Source organism: Orbicella franksi, chromosome 6 (genome assembly GCF_964199315.1).
Source record: "Orbicella franksi chromosome 6, jaOrbFran1.1, whole genome shotgun sequence".
Taxonomy (NCBI): Eukaryota; Metazoa; Cnidaria; class Anthozoa; order Scleractinia; family Merulinidae; genus Orbicella; species Orbicella franksi.
In genome coordinates, this window is record NC_138150.1 from 29,868,556 (window position 1) to 29,892,891 (window position 24,336).

General features: G+C 39.9%; 1 protein-coding gene across 1 annotated transcript; it reads left to right on the forward strand.

The window, feature by feature from the left end:
- Positions 1 to 1,946: 1,946 nt before the first annotated feature.
- On the forward strand, positions 1,947 to 22,940 carry LOC145489053 (voltage-dependent T-type calcium channel subunit alpha-1H-like). Its single transcript, XM_081467950.1, has 25 exons — positions 1,947 to 2,846; positions 3,263 to 3,357; positions 3,712 to 3,886; positions 4,220 to 4,499; positions 4,593 to 4,685; positions 5,053 to 6,300; positions 6,883 to 7,034; positions 7,192 to 7,489; positions 8,128 to 8,286; positions 9,201 to 9,896; positions 10,005 to 10,078; positions 10,440 to 10,563; positions 11,031 to 11,099; positions 11,745 to 11,929; positions 12,031 to 12,157; positions 12,895 to 13,017; positions 13,586 to 13,675; positions 14,372 to 14,567; positions 15,160 to 15,308; positions 16,415 to 16,524; positions 17,573 to 17,706; positions 18,148 to 18,218; positions 19,163 to 19,241; positions 20,099 to 20,220; positions 21,141 to 22,940. Exons 1-25 carry the CDS (start codon positions 2,623 to 2,625, stop codon positions 21,753 to 21,755), a joined length of 5,688 nt encoding a protein of 1,895 aa, XP_081324076.1. The 5' UTR covers positions 1,947 to 2,622; the 3' UTR covers positions 21,756 to 22,940.
- Positions 22,941 to 24,336: the final 1,396 nt, after the last annotated feature.

A 24,336-nucleotide genomic window follows, 5' to 3' on the forward strand; every position in this document is an offset into this window, starting at 1 on the left:
TTGCACCGGATATAAAAAGAACTCTCTCTTTTCTGGGGAAAACATCATGAAAAAAACCGTCGAGGGATTCAAAAACGGGTGATCATTGTGTTTTTGAAGGTGAATCTCCCAAATGATCACTTTAACACGTTCGACTGTATTACTACTTCCTGGAGCAAAGGCCGGCTTTTGACATCATGGAGGAAGACCGTGAGACAAGCGACACGACGCTACCAACACAACATGACATCGATGGGAGTTCTGAATTCGAAGCCCTCTCTTGTTTTATCATCTCCAAGGACAGTAAAGGGAGGCGCTGGATGATCCAGCTGATAAAATGGCCATATCCTTTTTGAAAACTAGGCAATTTTATCTTAGAAGCGAAATGTTGTGTTTGATCTTAATTTAGGCGTTTAAGGATGAAAGCGCGCAATTTCCTACAAGTTAACGTTTACTCTTAGCCACTGTCGGAATAAACTCTCCGATAAACCGGCGCCTGAAGTAAGAACAGATACTCGCAATTGATATCAATAACTAGAGATTGTCGATATAATTCGCTATCAGGTACAAACTATATGTTTAGGTTATGCCTACAGTGTGATGGCGATCTTAGAAAGCGGATTTTACCACCCGTGTTTATGTTCGGTTGGGAAACTTTCAACTCTGAATTGTTCCATTGGAAATTACAAATAATAAAATAAGCTTTCATATTTTTGTTAAATGTTGCGCGATATTTTCAAAACACATCATAACAGGACGAACGTTTTGAACTGTGCTTTATACCTGTTCGAGTTATGTTTTCCCTTTCCTAGAGATAATTTTTTTTTGTTGAATATTAGTGAAAATAGAGGATGGCCATATAAAAAAAAAACAGCGAGAAAACCGGGAAGGAAAAAAGAGACTGAATTATAATGTATTTATCTACCTATTAAGAAAGGTAGTTTATGGTAAAACGTTTCTGTTAGGTTCTGAATAACTTCGTTTGGACGGTGAGACTTTCTAATTCTCTAACACTCGGATGGAAAAATACGAAAATTATCAAACACTTAGCGTTCACTCTTGATATTTAGATAATCGTAATTATAAAATGCGCCGCCAAATTTAATTTTGAAATGTTGTATCTGTTTCTAGGTTTAATGGAATTTTTGACTGACAGCGTTTAAATCTAACTGCTGTTTAGGCCATCAATAAATTTCTTTCGCCTCTTTGAAACCGATGTTAAGTTTGCATATGCATTTGGTCGGCACCGAACTACAAACAAAAAATTCACGACTTGAATAGCAATTAGCAACTAATGTTTCGTAATTTTGCTGCAATTAGAGAATGGGCAAAGATCACGGTTCTTGCGTAAATGAATGACTCATTTTTTATCCACTTTCGTAAGTTACCACGCACTGACGCAATTGTTGTTATAAATTATTCTCTGGAGAAAGTGATTCAAAAGGTTAAAAAATAATGAAAATTGATCAGGTAAACCACGGGAGAAGAGCAATTATCAATAACACATTTACTTTCTCAGATGAAAGCTGTTTATATATATATATTTATGTCACGCATTTTTATTAAAAGAAATAAGAAGTACATTTTCTCCGTTTTCCGTTAAATCTATGTCGAGGCGACACTGATTCTCGCAACACTCTTCCATTAGATTAGTTCTCTTCTTATATAACACATTTTCTTATATGGAAAGCTGCTAAAGACGTTTTGAAAGTCCTTCCTAAGTCTTTCTTTCATTAAGTTACTTTCGTGGATCACTCACTCGCGTCGCCAGCGATGGCTGAAGCGACGTCAAAAAGTTTGCGAAGGTTGCCAAAGCAACCACTTTATGAGGTAGTTTCACGCAGTCTCAGACAAGACTAGCAGCAGCGCCTCTTTTTAATAGCATGTATTATAATTGTTCATTGGAAAGAATTGATAAGATTGCGTTGCAATCACGACGCGTGTTAAGTTTCCAGCTCTTTATATGGAAATATCGCTTCAAATCAATGAAATCCTGACTTTTAAGATAGAAATTTAGTCATGTATTTAGAATCAGCTTCATTCGCCAAGTTTTTATTGAGAGTTTTTAAATATTTATTAAAATAATGGTTCATTGAACATTTTTGTTTGTGATGATATGTTCGGTCAGTTTATCCCCTGAGTTTTTGGTAATGTGGCAACTGAGTAGGTCTATGTTTCCAAACATTGACAATTATTGGACGAGGTTGAGCTAAATATTGTAATTTGTCATTGGCGAGCAGATCCAGCAAATAATTGATCTGCGAGACACTGACCAATCATGATATTTTGCAATAACCAAGTTCAATAATTGTTTTATCATTCTATAACCAAGTTTGTTTTCAAATTTAAATTACTACCCGACAGCGCAGGGAAGCGATCTGCGATTTTTTACCAGAGAGCGCGGTCATAATTAGTTATACATGAGCAGAATGTCATTTGCAGCAAAACACATTTAGACGGTATTACGCATGAGCAGACCATTATTTGTAGGCAGTTATTTGCAGGTCACGTGGTGGGTTCTCAGCCAATAGAAGGGAGGAAAAAAATGCATCGAATGATAACTTAGTTTATTTGCAAAAAGGTAAATAGATTAACTCTTGCACTTTTCCTTAACATTGTGGCACATGGTTTGAACGCATCAGCATGTTCGTGATCCTCATCAACTGTGTCACATTAGCCATGTACAATCCACTTGATCCACAATGCATCTCCACTCGGTGCCAAGTACTCGAGCACGTGGAACATGTCGTCTTCGCTTTCTTTTTCGCCGAAATGGTGATCAAGATGCTAGCAATGGGTGTCACTGGAAAGAAAGGTTACTTACAGGACAAGTGGAACAGATTGGATTGCTTTATTGTGGTCATTGGGTAAGATTGGTCGAGTTAGCTCGTGCGGGACGAGAAGACACTTGTGCTGGTTTCAGCTCATGGTGTACAGAGCGAGGTCTCTGCACCATGAATGAACCATGTTAAAGGTTTTTTCGTCCCCTGTGTGCAGATCCAGGTAGCGCTTCCTTTACGATGGTCTAACGCTGCAATGGCACCTAGTATGTAGTGACAAGGTCAATGTTACTCCCTACAGGCGCAATGTTTCCCCCCAAAATTTGTAGGCATACCCCAGAGGAAAGAGAGCCCTAGGAGAGTCTGTGGTGTTAAATGGTTTGTTTGCAGATTTAGTTTCCATCGCTACTTACTATCGAACATAGCGATATTTAGATCCTAAAGTTGTTTTCATTAAATACATAATAGCTAAATAAAACCGAAATGCCTATGTTTTTTTCTAGCTTGATTGAGAAAGTAATAAAAAGTGGTAACTATCTGACCATTATGCGGGCATTCAGAGTTCTAAGACCTCTTCGAACCATCAATAAAGTTCCAAGTAAGTGAAGAGTTTGATGTATTTTTTTTTTAATTCAATGTATTCTTTTTGATTTGATGTATGTCAAAAACAATTACGAGGTGTCCAGCCCTTAAGCTTGTCCGAAAAAAGTAAGTTTTTCCAGTCGCCTAAAGGCAAAAGTCAGTCGCCTGTGGCAGCCGAGCGCCTCTAGAGCACGGCCCTGTCAGGTAGATATGCCACCCATTTGTCTTCAGCTCGGGATCTACGGATCCTGTGTTGGAGGAGAGAAAGGAGAATATTTTAGATAAGGAAGACAGTAGCCTTCCCAAAGCTTCTCGATAACTGCCATATTTTGTCAAAGTTATGAAGTTCAGTTTTGCTCTTATTTTGAAGGTATTCGGATCCTGGTGACACTCCTTCTTGACACGCTTCCAATGCTCGGCAATGTCCTTCTTTTGTCTTTTCTGATCTTCTTTGTGTTCGGTATCATTGGCGTACAGCTGTGGCAAGGAAAGCTGAGAAATCGATGCTTTACCACCTTCTCTAAAGATTCAGCTTTCTTCAACAGGTAAGGCTCATATTGGAGATCGAGTTATGTTTAAACCTGATTTCTGTATCATTGCCCTTGTCTTGTAATCTGGAGCTCTCTGGTACATATTTTGCATCCCACCACAGGCTAGATTTGATCGATAATCCTTTGCCGCACTTTGTTAATAAGAGCCAACTGGTTACCCTCTAGCTAGTCTGATCTTCAATTAAGTCTAGCATATTTTGAGATTTTGAGATCTTTGCTTTACTGATGGCCACCGACCATCCAGATTCTTTCGATGACTAGCCTTCCAGTACTAATAAAGCATTATTTCTTGATTCATATCACAAAAATTTATTTTTATTGCTTCAGATACAACAGGTCAACATTTTACCAACCATCCTTCTATTTTCCCGATTTCGTCTGTTCTTCACCCGAAGACCGCGGCACCAGCAAATGCTCTGATATCAAGCCTTATTACCTGGACGGTCTCGAGTGCCATGGGTCCTTTGAGGACAACACTGTTGCGAATAAGTCAGTCTGTGTAAACTGGAATCAGTACTATATCAACTGCACGCCCAACGGACCAAACCCATTCTATGACACGACTTCATTTGATAATATTGGTATTGCATGGATCGCCATATTTCAGGTGAGAAAAGCTTTTCAAAACTGGCAAAACGGAGAGTAAGTCGTATTTAATACGAAACGATTTACCCTTGGAATGGCTATTTCGTTTCTACAGGTTATTACCCTGGAAGGGTGGTCAGATATCATGTATTTTGTCCAGGATGCACATAGCAATTGGAACTGGATCTATTTTGTTGTACTCATTGTGGTAAGAGAGGAATATTTCAACTAAACAAAAATACTAGCAAAGTAATAAATATGTTAAGTCTGAATCCACTGAATTTTGTTCATTTAGATCCTGTAATCCCTTCCTTCCATCCATCCATCCATAATTCCTTCCTTCCTTCCTTCCTTCCTTTCATCCATCCATCCATCCATCCATCCATCCTTCCTTCCTTCCTTCCTTCCCTCCTTCCTTCCTTCCTTCCTTCCTTCCTTCCTTCCTTCCTTCCTTCCTTCTTTCCTTCCTTCCCTCCTTCCAATCCTTCCATCCTTCCTTTCACGCCCCTTCCCTTCCTTTCTTTCTCGCCGCATACCCCCTAGCTTATTATAGTTTCTTTTCTTTTCTTTTCTAGATGGGTTCATTTTTCCTTGTGAATTTGTGCCTGGTTGTTATCACCATGCAGTTCCAGGAAACAAAAGCTCGTGAGATAGAATTGATGGAAAACAGTAAAGATGAATCACCTCTCCGCTCATCAAAGCCATTGAAAACCTTGTTTAAATTGCTAGGAACGCTTTGCAACTACAATTCCCAAGAAAAGGAACACGTTCATCATCATCATCACCACATTTATCATCATCACCATTTTCATCATCATTTGTACAATTGCTTCGTACCACCATCTCCAGGCCCCAACTCTTTTCCTTCAGCAAACGTACCAAAAATTGAGGTTCAGGAAGAGGGAACTTTGTCTTCTTCCCCAAACTTTCTCGAAGAACCTGGGTTGTTTCAAGATTTCCTTACGCCTCCTGACCAACCTTCTAGAAGAGGCTCAAAAACCTCAGTATGCTCGCATACTCTATCAATTCACGCAGAAACGTCGTCAGCCGTTTCCATCGAAGAAATTGTCGCGCAGACTAAGACAAGCGTGAAATTAAGCATTCCTTCGCCAACAACTGGTTTCTTTGCGTTTTCATCCAGCAATACTGCAAGCAGAACAAATTCTATCTCTGGGAAAACAGAAGTCTCTGCGTCTACAACGGTGTCAGCGGAAATTAATCCACTGGTTGCTCGCTCAAGTACGTCAGAGGATGAAGTCACCGAACCTTCGAAGGAAAGCAAGGAAGTTCAGTCGAAGGACAGGGATGCATTGAAATATCGACGTTTTAGCCAGCAAGCACATGTCAAGTTGGCCCGCACTCGAAAACTTGGGATTTCCTCTTACAATTCATCTGAGCATTTTGACGAAGATGTTGCAGAGCTCAGTAAGAATGAGATAAATCCCGAAATGGTTGACGTAGAGTTTTTATCCTCTTTAGACGGTGACATTGAGAATGAAAACATGGAAGGAGACGCGGCATTTAAGGATTTGTTTCTGGAGAGGGGGAACGATGAATGCCAACCCGAGAACACCTCCGGCAGGAGTCCGAAAAGACCTTCCTTGAAACGCCGAAATATTTCCACCCAGAGTGAAGATGATATGTTTGAAAGTTTATTTAACTTAAGACAAAGTGCAAGTTATGATGTCACAGCGAATCATGGAGCTTGGCAGAAGCTGAGGACTCTTTGCAGAAAGATTACCGAAAGCAAGCAATTCACGTTTGTTATCATGAGCGCCATTTTGTTGAATATGATTTGTATGGGCCTTGAACATTACCAACAGGTAAGAGAGATAAGAGCGGGAAAAAGCGTTTTCCGCTGAGATCGACATACAAGTTCTCCTTAGAAGTGATGCATGTCCATATATTCTGTGTAGCTTACAATGAAGAGAAAGTGATTTACATCTGATCGAGGGAACTAACCCTTAATTCTAAACAGATTTCGAGAAAATGGAACGATACTTATCCAGTCGGTACCTTGGTTCAGAGGTCTTATTTTTCCTATTTCTTACTTAAATGTGAGTAAAAGGGAGAAAAACTTCCTCTGGGACCAGGGTACCCAGGCTACGTTTTAAAATGCCTAAGATTCCTGTGTTTAATACTGTTCTACCATTGCTCTTTTTATGGCCTACTGGAAGGGCGATATTTTGGGACTGCGCTTTCCATGAGTCCCTTGCATCTAAACGTTCTTCAGGATCACCTAATTTGGAAGACAAAGTTTTCAAGAAAGTGCTAAGAGTTGTAATCATCTCTGAAAGAAACAGATTCGGGAAGCTATCGATCGTAAATGAAATAAATTATATTGTGTTTATATTATGAAGAACTAACCGCTGGGTCACAAATAACTTTCAGAGTTTTCTTTGCAGCCTGAACGTTTGACCGTTGCACTGGAGACCGTAAATATTATCTTTGTGTCCATTTTTGCCGTTGAGATGATTATAAAGTTGCTGGGATTTGGAGTAACCGCTTACGTAAGAAAGGGACAAAACGTATTCGACGGCTTCATTGTTATTGTAAGGTAATAACGTCTGTTCCATTTGAAATACCTTATTTTTTAAAGTAAAACCGTTTGCCGGTAGCTTTTGTAGATAAATTTTGCCTCTTGACTATAATAGAATGACAAAGCCCCCAAGGCTTTGATAACTGATGTTTCCGATATTTTGGTTGTTTTACAGTGTCTGCGAGATCCTGCTCTCCCAAGGAAATTCAGCCCTTTCGATATTCCGGAGTATCAGGTTACTCCGGATTTTCAAACTGGTTAGACCGGTACGATACCAGTTACTAGTCGTCGTAAAAACTATGACGAGTGTCATGACGTTCTTCGGCCTCCTGTTTCTATTTATATTTGCGTTTGCAATTCTGGGAATGAATCTTTTTGGTGGAAAGTTTAAATTTGAGAACGCTGAAGGAAAACAAGTGGTCTCCCGGAGCAACTTTGACAACTTTCTTTGGGCGATGGTGTCTGTGTTTCAGGTACGCTCGTTTCTTAGCGAGTACTCCTTTCAGTATTTTTATGATGCCTGGATTTAAGTTCCAAAAACTTCCCGTCCAAGAGTGGGCCTTTTAATGTGGAGAGAAGTGGTTCCCATCAGGAGTGTTCTAACCTTCCCCGACAATACTTTTTTTTACTAAGTTTATAAATGGAAATAACTATCCTTGCTATGGCCCTCTCGGAATTCCCTGTGTGTTCCAGCCCTTACGTACGCGGGTAAGACAGACGCAGGCTGAGTAAATCGTGCTGGTTAACATAATTTTGCCTCTTTAAAAGCTCAGCTTAAAAGACACTAGTCAGCCTCCGCTGATATTGCATGGTGAAGTGAAATGTTATCGCATTACTGTAAGTTGTGTTCCTGAAAGTATGCATAATTATTTTTGATATTTTCAGAGTATTTTGCTTCATTTCGATAAGCTTCGAACAAAATATAATAGCCAAACTTTCGTATGTAAACAAAATAAAGGTGTGACTGACTAGGTCCCTTTAAGTCGAAAGAAGCTAGTTGTTGACACATGGAATCCGCTTGGGGAACGATTCGCATTTAGTTCAGAAGGGTTTCACCAACAATAAGCATAAAGCAGAAATATCATAACACTTGAATATCTCGTCACAACAGATCCTGACTCAGGAAAACTGGAATCAAGTTATGTATGACGGCATGCGCTCTACAAAGAAATGGGCGGCTTTGTATTTCATCGCGCTGATGGCTGTTGGTTATTACGTGTTATTCAATCTGTTGGTGGCCATACTTGTAGAAGGATTCACAAATTCAGGGGTACGTTGCAACTACTGTCCATAATTAACCACATCTTGCCTCTTTCACTCAATCCAACCCAGCTCAGCTCAGGGTTAGGGTCATTAGCTCAATACAACTCAGCTGAACTCAGATGAAGTCAAACCTAAGTAATCGAAAAACATATGACAAGGATGTTTCTGACGCCTTCTTAAAGCTATAACCAAAATCCCAGGACTTGTTTATGGGAAATCAGAGCAGACCATGATAAATAAATCAATTAGATGTCTAGAACAAAATATGCAGCTGACGTAAAGAGCGGGAAGGCAAACAACTGGTGCCAAGCGAGAGAAAACTTGCAACTGATGCCAAGCGTGGGAAAACTTGCAAACTGTGCAAAGTGTGCAATATGCAACCACTGCCAATTGCGGTAATAAGTTGCTTGATGATTTACAGAACGCAGAGGATTAAAAGAACTAAACGCAAACAGCAGATCTAGTAGAATACTGCTTTATAAAATAGCCTGTTGTCAATCTGGATAATTCTGCAAACGCATTGAATGGTATAATTAAGCCTTAAAGGAGCTCAGTCACTGCATTGAGTTATTTTGAACACGTAAAAATTGCCTTTAAATTGAGGAAAACTTAAAAATAATAGTATACTAAGATGTAAAAACACCAAAGAGGTAATAGTAACCCATAAAGGAACAAGGATGGTTAAGGATGGAGAAGATAAACACGGATTAGAAACGACGAACTTAAAAAATTTTGACCAAACTCGTCAAGATGCACAAACCGTGAGGAAGCTCCTTTAAGGGTATATTTCAGCACCCATTCTCGATCCCCTTAAAATTTTGTAACTGGGAAGATGAGAAAACAAATCAAAATCAGTAACAGTTCTGTTTGAGACAATCAAAAAAGTATTTGTCGTATCATAATCACTCTCTTCTCCTGTAGAAACGGAAAGCATCGCCAAAGCCCAAGGAAGAGACCGGTGGAAAAACTTTAGGAGAACCGCTGGTTAGGAAGTTTGAAATGCCTCATATTTTGATCTCTAAAGAAGATTCTGAAGAACCATGCCCCGGAAATTATAACCCAGAGTCTCTGCCGGATTTCTGTGGCCATGGAGTACGAAACGCCTTAGGCACAACTTTCCAACACAAGACGAACTTCACGCCGAGCCTCTCCTTGGCAACGCTGGAACCTTTAGAAACCAAGAATTCAGTAGCTGCTTCACAAATCAAGGACGCTAACTTGACAATGCCGCAGCTGAAAAAAATTCGACAGGAATCAAAATTGGCGAAACAGAGGGTGAGAAGAACATCATTAAACGCGGTTTGCGGTGATTTTGAGTTGGCGAATTCGGCAGCTTATAATTCAGGGTTTCTCTGCGATGAGTTAGTAACAGAGGACACGTCTAATCTTGATACAGCTTTGGAATCAGAGAGGCATTCTGAGGCTTCCTCCAAGAGAACACCTGAACTTACTTGGAAAATTGAATCTTCGACAATTGCTGGTAGGAGATCACGTATGAATCAGTCAGAAGTGTCGCTAGCAACATCTCGGCCTGAGTCACCCCAAATTGTCTTTCAGAACAACCACAACACACGAGACGTCTACCAACTACGTGAATGTGCTGCTCCCGAGTCCAAGGTATGAGTCAACAACAATGTTTACTTGTATCTTCAGACAAAATTGCTCTTTGCGACTTATTTATACCCAAGTATTGAAATTTTCTTTATTTTTCTCTCTGTGTCGAAGACCAGGAAAGTAAGGGTTATGAAGAAGGACATACGATCAGACTGGTCTCTGTTTTTGTTCTCGCCCTCAAACAGGTAAGACTTTGCAATGAACGTTTCTTGTGCAGGCAGCTGTTTTCTTTCGCATTTTGTAAATACCGCTACAAAATAAAAGATAAGATAATTTTGTCACTTCCCCTCATAGGTAGAAGAATGATTTGCATTGTATGTAAGAAAAAAAAACAACAACTAAGAGTGGACATTTTCTGCGCCGTCTACGATTTTCACTTAGCAGGGGTGTGTATCTTAGAGGGAAATTATTCAAGCAACTACCAAAAGCGTGGGTGCCGGCCAGTAGTGGCCAAATTTCTATGTACAAGTTAAGTTTCCTTTTGGAGGAACTTGAGCGTAGTGATACCGTCTTTTTGATCGATGTCATCTGTTGATTTTCTTGCAGATTTCGTCGATTTCTAACTGCCGTATGCGGGCACAAGTACTTTGATTACGCTGTGCTGTTTTTTATTCTAATAAGCTGTGTGGTCCTGGCACTAGAGGAGCCTAACATCCCATCAGATCACCAGGTGAGAGAACTCAGAGCCATAATGAGAGCTGTGTGATTTGTCAAGGTCCATTTTAAGGCGTGTGTGTGAAGTTACTACATTACTTTTCCTTTAATTTTTGCACTAAACGACGTGAAGGGAATGTGGGTGGTGCGTGTAGTAATGAACCTGAAACACTGGGAAAGAAATTGACCAACCTGCTCTCCATTATCGTCTTGGATAAAGATAAAGATGGCATGAAGCAGACACCACCTCGGATTTGAATTTCGATTGGGTAGCATTCAACAGTGGAGTAGGAAAGTCTGATTTTTAGACACTGAGTGCCTATGAACATTGTTTCTCGAGAGACATAAGTGAAAGATTTGAGAAATGCTAAGTTTCCCGTATGTTTAAACACTTGAATGATTAAACACTAAATTGTTTATGAAACAATATTTTTATATTGTCTCTGACCCAATTCTTCGTTACGTTTTCTTCTTGCTCGTTAGAAACGCCGGATAATCGACATCGCAATGCTTACACTGACCATAATTTTTAGCCTTGAAATGATGATAAAGGTAAATATATTGCCCTAGTGAACAATTTTAAGATTATTTAGTGATATTACTGAAAATAATCATGCACTTTGTAAACGATCCCGTAAAATGATTCGAAGAGTCCGCGGAAATGTTTTGGCGGATAATTCAATTTCTGGATCATAGTTTTACACCAACTGTTAGTGTAATGCATCCTGATTTAAATTAGTAAGTTCTTATTAAATTTGACATGTTTGAAGAGATTACCCTTTTTGACTGGGATATGATGTCTACTTAAGGTATAGAATTATTTTCCAGTTACCAAAAGAACTCGGCTCCTGATTCCTCAAATTCCCGTTGGAATGTAGAAGAAACACGACTTTTCGGCTCAGTTGAATGAAAATGTCTGCATCCGTTTCAAGCCTTGGGGCTTCGCGGCCTTACGGCCTCACGCCTCGACCAAACTAGCCTTCCTTCGCGGAAACTTCAAATGGAACACATTCATATCGAACTTAAATTCCCTTCCAAAATTCTGCAAAATTGCTCTCAAATGTTAAACAACCAATGTAAAGTGACCTCTTTTTTTTAAACTCTCCTACCTCATATGTGCCAGATCCATATTCCCATTCGGTGATTTTTTTCTTCTCATTGTTTTCCTGAACTTCTCTACTTCTTATAACCGCACAGATTATTGCTCATGGTTTGGTTCTGGGCCCCGGGACCTACTTGAAGGACGGCTGGAATGTCTTAGATGGAATTCTCGTTCTCTTTTCTTGGATTGATGTCATCATTACTTATAGTTCTGCCACCGCACCAGAAGTACTTGGAGCTCTTAGAGTTTTCCGGGCGCTAAGGACACTTAGACCTTTGAGGTTTGTCTTATAAGCTTACTGAGACATCCCCAAATATAAACATAATTTTAAACTGAGCAATTAAAACTGTTGATATTTCCAACTCTACCTGTATCAAATAGGATGATTCGGCGAGCACCAGGGCTGAAGTTGGTTGTTCAAACTCTTCTTTACTCATTGAAACCAATTGGAAATACTGTTCTGATCGCTGCCATATTCTTTGTGATGTTTGGCATACTGGGAGTCCAGGTAACTGTCATTCATGCTCTTAATTCTACAGTCGTCTTTGGTTTATTTGGTCCGAATACCAATTAAGGTTTCTGAAGAAACTGTCATTATCCTTGAAAGATACACGGCAGGCTAAAAAACGGTTATCCCCGATGACATCGACAACACAGCAAGTGGATAGTTATCTGTACTCAGAGCTGATTTTTAAAGCAAAATACAAGGCTGTCCGGGCTAGGGCAGAGGTATCCCGCTACTGACATCATGACACACTATCGCACAAAGTGAATTCTTTGTCACGGTGTGTGGGGGTGAGGTGGGGCGGGTAGGGTTTTCAAGCTTCAGGTTTATGAAAGGGTAGGGATTTCACAACTTACGGTATCATTGAATTTTATGAAGCACTACATCAAAGTGACTGCGACTCCATTAAAATGCGGACCCGTTACAGCAATACGTGAAAGGGATACCACATTTAGAAAAAAAAGGTATGGAAAAGGGTTACCTTTTCTGACAAAATGGCATAATAAAGAGTAAGGGGTTGGACCGTGGGGCGGAGCCTTCCAGTATAGGACTTTGTGGAGTACCCTCTTGGACAAAAATTCATGCGAAAATTCTAAGAAGACGTAATGTGATTTGTAACACATGTATGACACGTTTAATGGAACGATAATGTAGCAAATTCAGTAATGGTGTTCTGAACATTGTCCAAGAGAGTACCTCTGCTCTGAAACGTGAACTTATGGGCGTACTTTTTCTTTCAGATTTTCAAGGGCACCTTTCATTACTGCGAAGGCAACAGAGGTCATGTGACCGACAGGTCCGAGTGTGTGAATGACAGTGGCAGATGGGAGAACCACATGTACAATTTTGACAACTTACCAAATGTAATCCGTCCCATTGTTGAAACTAAAGTTCAAACTGAATTTTTCTTTATTTTTCGCTGAATGTTTATTTTTCTTTCCGATCTTACTGACTATGAATGAATGAATGAATACTTTATTGAACCTCCCCAATGGGGCTGTTCAGGAGCAATAATAACTATAAAGTAATAATTTACATAGTTATTTAAATTATTCACAAGATTAAAAAATAAAAAAAACTACTCATTACTATATCAGTTACACAACTACTCATCACTATATCAAGTATATCCTAACAAATCCCTTAGATGTTTACTCCTTAAACGCTTCTTAAAGATTGTTTCGTTACTACAAAGTTTTAAATTCGATTCCAAGGAATTCCAGATGCTGACTGTTCAGAGGCAGTCTCAAAAAGAGGTACATTTAACAGTTGGGAACTCCTGGTTGTGTATCTATTTACATCGGAACGTTTGGCAATAACTTGAAATATATAAGTTGAAATATAAGTAGCTGATATATCTCTACATTAAACTATCTGAAGCTATGTTTATGTGAATGTATAAAATAACCGTCACTTTTCTTTAATGCGCAGGCCTTAATATCACTCTTTGTATTCTCCACACGAGATGGATGGGTAGAAATAATGCACAATGGTATCGATGCAGTGGGAATCGATAAACAGGTACGACATTTGTGTTTATTGTCTACTGAAAGTACAGTTGAAAAACAAGTTAGCTATAACTGGAAAGTAAGAAAAATGAAAATGTTTCGTGCATAGTAAAGTTTTGTATTTTATTTCAATCAATACCATTATAAAAGTATCTACTAAGACATAGATTTATCCAAGCCTAAGAGCGGGGCTCCTGATTACAATAAGTTAACCTGGCCTGAGCCTGCAATCTAATCGAAAACCAGTACCTGGTCTACGGTGGTCAATATGGTCTCGTGATACTGGTCCCGTGATACTGGTCTCGTGATACTGGTCTCGTGATACTGGTCTCGTGATACCTTGTTTTGACAGGTATCAATTAACATATAACCTGAATGTCCAATGTCAAAGATGTACGCTGTAAACCAAGCCTGCATGTCTTGGTCAGCTTATTACCTGGAGCATGGCCACCATGTTGCGGGACTTCGTGGTCGTCGCCGTCGTGTCTACGCACCCACGAGCAATACTGCTAGCCATGATGACCATGAGAAAAGTAATTCATGGGTGCCTATGAATATGGCGCTCCACTTGGCGGCCCTTCCGGAGGCTGACTGCTACATACACTTACCAAGACTAATCTGCTAACTGGTAATGAACTGTAGTTTGGGCTTTTCTTAGCTTTTTAAGTTGATATTGTTAATCTCGATGCAATGCTTTGAATGTTTTCAGCCCATCAAGAACTACCGGGAATGGAGGCTGGCGTATTTCATTCCTTTTCTAATGTTAGGAGGCTTCCTTGTGCTTAACATGATTGTGGGGGTGGTGGTGGAGAACTTTCAGCGCTGTCGCGAAAAATTAGAGGACGAGGAAAAGCAGAGAAGACGACGAAAATTGCTGGAAAAGAACAAAAATAGGAACCAAGAAGGTAGATATGAGCCGGTAGCTAACGAAGAAAACAAGTGATATAAATCGTCTGCAGGAAAAAACGAAACTTTAAACCTAGTATACAGTGTCGTTAGTGCAGGGACAAATATTGCAAAAAATATGGCTTTCCTTGTACTTTATGGGCTGTGTAAGGCTCGCATGGTAATGTAGTTAAATGTACAGCCGCCATATAGTCCTTGTTCTGTTTACGTTTCTGTCGCTCCCTCTGTCTATCCGTCGTCTGCGTCTGTTTGAACAGCTACAATCAGTCATCTGTTCAGGTCGTCAGTCAGTGAGACAATGAGTCAGTCAGTCAGTGGGTCAGTGAGTCAGTGAGTCAGCGGGTCAGTCAGTCAGTGAGTCAGTGAGTCAGTGAGTCAGTTAGTCAGTGAGTCAGTCAGTCAGTCAGTCAGTCCGTCAGTCGGTCAATAGACAACTGTAATGAGTGCTCATGGATTTTACACTCAGACGGTTCAGAAGCCCTTACGTCCATCGGATATGCATAATTCGTTATCCCTCTTGCTCTTTACGTTCTCCTAACAATGTCTCCAGGCGATGACTTTTTTGTTTCTTTATTCGTTTTTCCATTTCAGAAGTAGACCGCACATATTATGAAAGTTACAGCACTTGGCGCCGGCGCATTCATGACATGTGTCTTCATTTGTACTGGGACGTCACTATTGCCATGGTGATTTGCCTGAATGTAATCTGCATGTCATTAGAACATTATCAGATGTCTCAGGTAAGAAATTCGAGCTCGATACGAGCCCTTTGAATCCCGAGGTGTCATTCTCCCAACGTCATTCTCATGCATTAGTCAGTGGTGTCAGTTAAGTAGTAAAGTCTGTATACGAGCTAAGTGGCCCATCCGGTCGGAGCTTATCCCGGTTTCTGTAGCATGAAGTGACTAGGAGTATTTCTACTCCCCCCTGGATGAGATGCTAGTCGCAGGGTTACCCTTTAGCATTAAATTCGCCTGTACCTATTTATACACCTGGGTGGAGAAAGGCACCGTGAGAGTAAAGTGTATTGCCGAAGAACACAACACAACCAATATCCTGCATTTTTTTATCCTCTAAAGGAAACATAATTTGGACATGCGCTGTTGGGCCCGTTATGTCTCCCTCTGTAGTATTTATTTCATTTGCCAAAAAAGTAGCCATAGATTGCTAATTTTTTTCTCAGTTATTGAGGATATTGTTCTCATTAAAATTATGAAATAAAAAGTGGTGGTCAACGTGCTCGTTTAAGAGAAAAGGAGCATTTATTTCGCTATCGAGCTTAGTTTGAGGGAAATCTCTTACTTTTTGTACGCGCACGTGCTCATGTTCGCGCGGCAATGACGCGAAAATCGTGCGCAGAAGGGATGTGCAATGCAATACCAAGGAATCACCTTAAGGCTGTTCAAACACACATAAAAGGCTCACTGTCTTGGTAAAACAGGCGTCACCCGTTGTTTGATGTCTGTCACTTCGCGAGGTTCAGAGTGAAATCTGATAGTCCCGCGGGATACATTCAACATCCTGATGAAGTAGTTCTACAAGAATCAGTGTCAGCGACTTTGATTTGTTGCTGCTAAGCTAGTTACGCACTCAGTGACCAACCAGAGGTATGCGTATCCCTTTAATGCTATGTCGAGGGTATAGCTTGTTGTAAGTCGAGTCCAAGGAGTTCCCTTGCAGTAATGAATGGAAATAATTTGTCCTTATCACGGTGATTATCAAAAAATACCCTTGTATTTTCGCAGCAAGAACAAAACAAATCATGGGCCATTTCCAAGTCACCTTTTGCTTCCGTCCCAAGATGAGTCAAACTTTTCTAAACTAAAGAATTTCCTTTGCATTACAGACGTTTGAGATATTTGTGGAGACTGCGAATTATTTTTTCACCGGGATCTTCGTTTTAGAGGTAATATTCAAGTTTATCGCCTTTGGATTCGTGCGATATTTTAAAGACAGGTAAGCAGCATATTTTATTTGTGAAGGCTTATTTTTGAAAACATGTCGTCCCTGAGAGAAAAAAACCGATGTACCTCTAAAATGCGATGCTTATTTATGCGGAGAGAATTTAGTTTTCCACATGCATGCATTCCTGCGCTTGAAATTATAATTTCAGGGTTTGCTTTTCACTTACCGCGCTTTGAGTAATGGTTGCATGTTTTTCCACGCTTGCCGCTGGTTGCATTCTTACCCCGCGCGGTTATGATTGGTTACATGCTTTCCCGCGCTTGTCGCTGGTTGCATCCCGTGCCGTTATGATTGGTTACATTTTTCGCGCGGTTGTAGTCTTTTACCTCAGTGTTTTTCTAAGCTTGTCGTTCGTTAAACGTCACATGTTCCAAAAACGCGTAAGAAGAACTTGAACAATATTCAGCCATCTTGACCTCGCGCTTGGTTAATAACCCATATATTTAGCCATTTCCCACAATTATTTATACAATGCTATAGAAAATACAGCCAATCAGAATAACCAGGAAAGCCGTTGTATATTCGACGGTATTACATCCAACCTTCCCATCATGCGGCGCGCGTATGTCGCATTGATTGTGTTTGTCACTGTATTTTCTATGGCGTGGTATAAAACAGTTATACAACGCTCTGTCGTGGTGTACTATGGACATACACCTGTATTTTCTTGGTATCCATACTCGCCTAAAGGCTCGTGTGTATACCGAGAAAATACAAGTGACTCGTGGGATATTTCATGGTATACCACGAGAGAGCATTGAGTAACTAATATTCAGTATATACTACACAAGTGAATACTACTTTCCACGCATTCTGATTGGCTAGCTTGGAGCAAACGGATAAAAACAAAATGGTTTCCCGTTTCGCTTCGGTTACCGAAGAGCAAATTTTATTGATAAACGAGGCTGATTATTCAACTTGTACGCTATACTGGCTAAAACAACTATTCACCTCAGTGTCGGTGGAAGTGGTGGATACTTACCTCCACTTCGGTGAATAATAGTTAAATATTTGCTAACAGCTGTGATTGCATCCACAGGTGGAACATTGTTGATCTGGTTATTGTTATTCTTTCCTTGGCTGGGATACTTGTGGAGTCCTTGAGCTCTACAAGGAGACTACTGATCAACCCTACCGTGGCACGGTCCTTGAGAGTGCTGCGTATCATTCGAGGTATGTCGCTTAAAGCGATCACGAGCACTGCATTTCCACTAAAACCAAAAATCTTTCATCCAAAATGGCGACCGGAACACTTAAAACCACGAGGTCTATATTTTGGTCATTGTCACGTGACAATGGCTCTGGATATGCTGTAGTGCAAACTGATAGAAACTTGTTATGAAACTAGTACAGTCTATATTCAAGTCAACAATAGACAAAGTCGTTCTAGTTCTGACAAAGTATTTAGAAATTCGACACGGTTTTTTTAGGCTTCAAGAATGTCCAACCATTTATTTACACTATGTATTCATAAGTGATGGATCCCCTTACACCACCTACCGTAATATGCAGTGTGTTTGAAAGGGTGAGTGATTAGTGGCTTTTGCCCAAAATCTTTAAAATAACTTCTGTCTAATTATTTAATCTAATTATTTAAATATGGTTGATTTTTAGTTCTGAAGCTTGTAAAGCTAGCCAAAGGAGTACGTTCGTTACTGGACACGCTGTTCGAGGCTCTCCCTCAGGTTTGTTCCATTGAGTTAATATTACCAGCAGGGAGTATAAATAGGGTGCTAAGTACAAAGAACGGACTACAACCCACACCATCGGCTTGCAACTTAACTCTCATCCCAGCTGTATATCAATTCTTCCTCTGCTTCAAGATTAGATTTAGTTAAATCAAGAAGCCTAAGTTAGATCCAGTTTGATGCTGAAGTAACGTTTTCACGGCACTTACCAGGACTATAAGAGAGCATCTCGAATTGTCAACTGTAGTAATCCTACCGATTAATTGGGCGTTTTTTCTGTTGTTGAGGAGTTGATATTTGGTAACATGGACCGAGTTTTACATTTCTTTTAACAGTTGGACACCTACTAGGCGCTGGCTAAATATTTGAATTACAAAGTAGATCAGCTATAGTTCAGAAGGCGGCGTACCCACGTGATTCAGTGAGACTCCGGATAAATACGTCTTGTTTGTTAAATACGTCTTGTTTGGACCTCTTATTTCGTGATTTTAAAACGTTTACAAGTTGACGAATTCTCATCTTAACACATACAAGCTCTCTAAGGTCAGATGGCTGATAGCGATGACGTTCAAATGAAGTCTCGGCAGTCATTCATTCATTGGTTCCCCTGTCTTGTCTAAAACTACTCTACAAATGTATACATGAAAGATTATATGAACGATATGAAGACATGATTGATCATCGCAGTTATAATTATACACAAAGCGTAAGCAACTGTAAAATTAAAGCCTGAAAAAACAAAAAAAAAACAAAATCAGGCTTGAACGGGATTTGAACCCATAAACTCTGACATACAGGTGCAGTGCTCTACCAACTGAACTATCAAGCCAACTGGGAAGTAGTTACGTCGTGAGTTTATACTTAGTCTTAACAGAGCAGTTGCATATCTTCAACGCATCTATCGAACGACTTTGCAACGTTATTTCCTTCTTTTCCTTTAGGTCGCAAACCTTGGTTTGTTGTTCCTTCTTTTGTTTTTTATCTACTCCTGTTTGGGTATCCAGTTATTTGGAACCCTAGGTGAGTTCAATAATAAAGTGTTCTAACGCAAAAATTCGCGGCGTTGCTCATGATTGGGTTCTTTTCCTGATTGAATTTTCTTTCACTACATATTCTTTAAATGTTCTGTTTTTGAATTTGTTCATGGTAAAATCTGCATACGAGCCAAGTGGCCCATTAGGCCGGAGCTTACCCCGGTTTCTGTAGCATGAAGTGATTAGGAGTATTTCTACTCTCCCCTTGATGGAATGCTAGTCCATCGCGGGGTTATTCCCAGCATTAAATTCGCCGGTACCTATTTATACACTTGGGTGGAGAGAGGCACTGTGAGAGTAAAGTATCTTGCCCAAGTACACAACACAATGTTCCTGGCCAGGGCTCGAACCCGGACCGCTCGATCCGGAGACGAGCGCACTAACTATGATACCACTGCGCCTCTCACGAATTTGGTCATAAAGGCAAATATATATAGTGGTTAATAAACTTTGTTTTGTCTTAATCTTTATTTTAGAATTTAATGCTGAATTGGAAACTTGCAGCTGTTCCGTGTTCATACTCGTACTAGAAGTAGTAGTAGTAGTAGCAGTAGTAGTAGTAGTAGTAGTAGTAGTAGTAGTAGTAGTAATAGTACTAGTAGTAGTAGTAGTGGCAGCAGCAGCAGTAATAGTAATCTTTAATGAGGATACCAACATCACAGTAAAGTGGTTTAGGGTACTGAACCACATCACAGTACACAACATTACAGTAGAGTGGTTCAGAGTACTGAACAATGTTTACAGTATTTCCCCTCCCCCCCCCCCCCCTCTATTTTTATATTCTGGCTTTATAGGGACGCAATTTTACTGTGTTTGAGTCAATCGCGTTTTTTTGCGTCACAGAGTGTTCTCCGTCCCATCCCTGCCAAGGACTCGGCCCGCATGCGCACTTCAGGGATTTTGGCACTGCCATGTTGACTTTGTTTAGAATAGCAACGGGAGATAACTGGAATGGAATATTAGAGGTAAGAAAATATATATTTGACTAATAAGTATGTCACAAATTATTGTCAGTAGACACTTGAGAGACTTTATGATTTTTGAACTTGGCTGACATCTTTGTTCAGTTGGCTGACGTCTTCGTTCAAGACTCCAGTTTAGAAGTTGTTAAATGAAAACCCAATACAGCACAGTTAGCAGCTGAAATTTTGCGAGAGGAAGCCATACCAGCCTCAGCTGGTTTTCATGCAGTCCTCTATCCTGGTCGAATAGAGTCCTAAAGTGACGACGTCACAAAAATAAAAGTTTTGAAATTATGGGATATGATGTCATATTCTTATAGAGGATCCTAAAAGATGCCCTCATCCCAAAAATTAGCTCTGAATTACAATTCACGATGAGATATAAGGGATCAAAGTTTGATAGCATCCCATACAAACCCTTCAAAATTTGTTTCAGTTTCTTCAGTTTAGAACTGACTCAAAATTAGAGAGATTTATATGGGGCAGTACCAAATTTTCATCCTTTATATTTCGGCTGGGAATTACAATTAAGAGGTAATTTTTGGCAAAGACCCTTCGTTGAGGACGCTCTATCCGAAAATGGCGCCAAATCCCATAATTTCTCAAATTTATTTTTTTTGTGACGTCACACGGAGAAGAACCCTCCGAGCAAGGCGAGAAGCAACGACAAACTCAACCCACATATGGCACCGGGCCGGGATCCAAACCGGGTTACATTGGCGGAAGGCGAGCGCTCTCATCACCGAGCCATCCCTGCTCCCCATTCTTATCATCTCCCGTAGATAAATCACCAGTTTGCTCTTTGCTTGTTTTCTCGCTTTCCAGACACTCTTAGCTAGAGCTACGAATCTTTGGCCTTTACCTACAATATGGTGCGAACAAATTTATTCCGCTTATGAAATATGAACTCCATTTTTTTCCAGGACACACTCCGTTCTGAGCGCTCCAAGGCAGCCGAGTGCGAAAAATACTGCTCCGTCAGCAAATACACTGCAACGCTGTTCTTCGTAACGTTTGTACTGGCGGCGCAGTTTGTTCTTGTCAATGTCGTCATTGCTGTTCTTATGAAGCACTTGAAAGAATCCAAAGAAAAGATTGCGGCAAATATGGCCGCTAAAGACTTGGAAAAGAAGCTGAAACTGCTGACTATATCGGCGAAGAATTTCATTCGAGCGAAAGCCAAGAAAAGCGAGCAGCCGATCTCGAGGCGACGATCTATTGTGCAGCTCGGCTTGGGAGGGATTGAACTGGCTCAGTTGAAACACTGCACTCCCGTGAAAACAGACAATACATCTTTTCGCGCTGAGCTTGCTAGAGCTGATGCGATTTTTCAAGAATTTTTGCGTTTGAACGCAAACCTGCAAAAAGTAAAGATGACCATCGTCCGTACTGCGTCACACAACGTTCAAGTCACGCCGGTTGAGGTCACGCCTACTGGACGTCAAAGACGTAATACTGTGTGCGGAGTAAGGGATCTTCACAATAGCACGTCAAATTTAAATAAGTTTACCGTATACAAATCAGGAACTAAGGTGTAACTCAAGATGTAAATATTAGAACTCGTACGTTTTAAAGGATATCTCACTTTAAATTAAATTTCACGACAGGCAAAAAATGGGCAATGAAGGTCTTAGTGGGGTGGTGACTTTTTCGGCTAACGGTTAATATTTTGGCTCTTTGTTAAGGCTAACAGTTAATTCGTTTTCTTACGATCAACAGAAATCTTAGAAATTAATCACCATTGCTTAAAAAAGTTAGAAATTAATTTTCATTGTTAAAAAAGTTAAAGAATTATTTTGTTAACTGTAAAAGATTTTTAGGCCATAGGACCATTCCGGTATGAAAAAGGTTTTAAGGTTTTATTATAAGAATTGTAGACTAATAAAGCTTACTATTAAGTCTCTCTGCTCTTCCTGTACAACCAAGCCACAAGACAAAAAATTCTTGACAACAGATCTAAAGACTTTTTCTTTCTTCTTTATTTTGGTAGTAGGTGGAAGGAGCTGATGGTAAAAGTTTTTGAAAATACAAGACGCTTTGCTGCGTGTACCCAGGCAGTCTTAATACTGAGAAGCAATAGCTATATTGCAATTGAGCTAAATGTTCTGCATTTGAAGTGTGCTTAAGCTAGTCTGCTTTTGATTGCATTTCTCGGAATCGATTAATAGCTTATTACTCGTTTGCAAGTCTTTAGGGTGTGAAATGAGTCAAGGTCTTTATATCAACCTATAAACGTTTCAGTCTATTTTCCTTAGCCTTTGTCGTTGTTATTTGCGTTTCTCAAGCAAGCGAGACATTTTGAATTTCATTGTTATGGCGATGCGTGACATGGACTTACGAACGCGGTTGTCGAAATCATATACTTATCTCGTGATTTTTAGCCCATTTAGAAGTTAAAGTATTAGGAAAAGTGCTTCTGTAAATGCTGGTTTGTTCAGTACAGATAATCAGTCGCCTAGATAGCCAAAGTAAGTTCCAGATGTTAACAATATTCTCCGCCCGCAATGTAGACGTACCGCAGAGGTACACCAACATGGCGGTTCCATACTGGTCTCTGTAAATTTTTGCAAAATATTTCGACGAATATCTGAGCTTGGGAAAACGCACAGACCTAAAAATCCGAGGAGTGTCATCTTTATTAATCTCCTATAACATCACAATTTCTTGATTTTATCCACTAGATGGTTTTCGAATAAATTTTTTATCGCGTCAGGATTGCGTGACAGGGCAAACCAAGAATTTTTTTGCTGGAGTCACTGACATATCTTAGTTTCTTTCAGCTTAAATGTACAATAATTCGCTACATGAGTTTCATTCTTGTTAAGACACATAACTCTGTTACAAGCAAAATAACGAGAGAATATCGTTTAGTTCGAGATTTTATCTTTATTATACTTTACGAAGTTTCTCAGAGCATTTTACTTAGGTGTACCCGAACAGATGAATTCGTAAACAAATTCTCTAACATTTCTGCTCTTGTTGCTCAGACGTTCTTGAGCTCGTGCTGGGATTCTGCCTGGTTCACGATCACGTCTAAAAATACGAAGACGCTTCTGAAGATGCTTTTTATCAAGTTGAAGAGTTGATAGCCCCGGTTGATGACTCCTTTGGTATAACATGATTCATGATTCACTCAAAATGTTCGCTCGTAAATTGATCTCTCGTAAGGCTTGCAGCGACCCGTTCCGAAAACGCTTAACGTCCTTTAGTGTTGGTCTACCTTGAACGGTGTGTTCGTTTGTATGTGATTTCATCGCCCTAGAAATCATGGAATCCGTGCTAACTTTTCTCCACGACAACCTCTGTAAATTCCATGTGCTGTACGCATGCACAGGTGGTGCATGCGCTTTAGAGACCAGACGGCGATTTGTGACTGAACGCGGAAAAAAAGAAAGCCGAAATTTAAACCCAGGCCTCACTGCTTGGGTAATAAGATAAAGTGCTAACTTTTTGAAGGTACGCATATATTGACATGAATCCATCCAGAGTATAAGTTTATTTCACACACACACACCCCCCCAAAAATGGAAACTATACAATGAAACTTCATATAAATAAAGATTGGATCCTTGGTCAGCTCTGATTGACTTCAAAGTCATCAGGTATTGAATAAAGGAAACATTTTTAATTTTGCTTTTGTTTCGCACCCGTTGAATCTTCATAGAAATTAATATAAAAAGCCAAGGACTGATATTATTATATTGTTTCTAAACGACTCCGGCCTTTAACTTGAATACTCATGGAATTTAAGAACACGTCACACATAAACTGTACCTTTTCTTGATCGCCGTCTTTTAAAAATTTAAAAATCCCCATCGTGCTTAGGCCTTCTTTGGTATGGTTATTTCGCAACATAACAAGGTTGTGAAAAAGACAAACTGATAGATCTCTCGAATCGATCTTTGACGGCCAAAAGAATAATATTGTAGAATTTTTCTGCGCGGTTTTCAGCTGGCCCTTTTCTCGCCTGCTTTTTGCTGAGATTAACAATATAATGGCTTGTGTATTCTCAGAAGAAAGAGAAAAAGTGAGACAGAGAGCTCGATGCTCTTGGATTTCCCCTATTCAAAAGGCCATGACAATCGTTGTATCTAGTCTTCAGAATGCGATGAATCACTG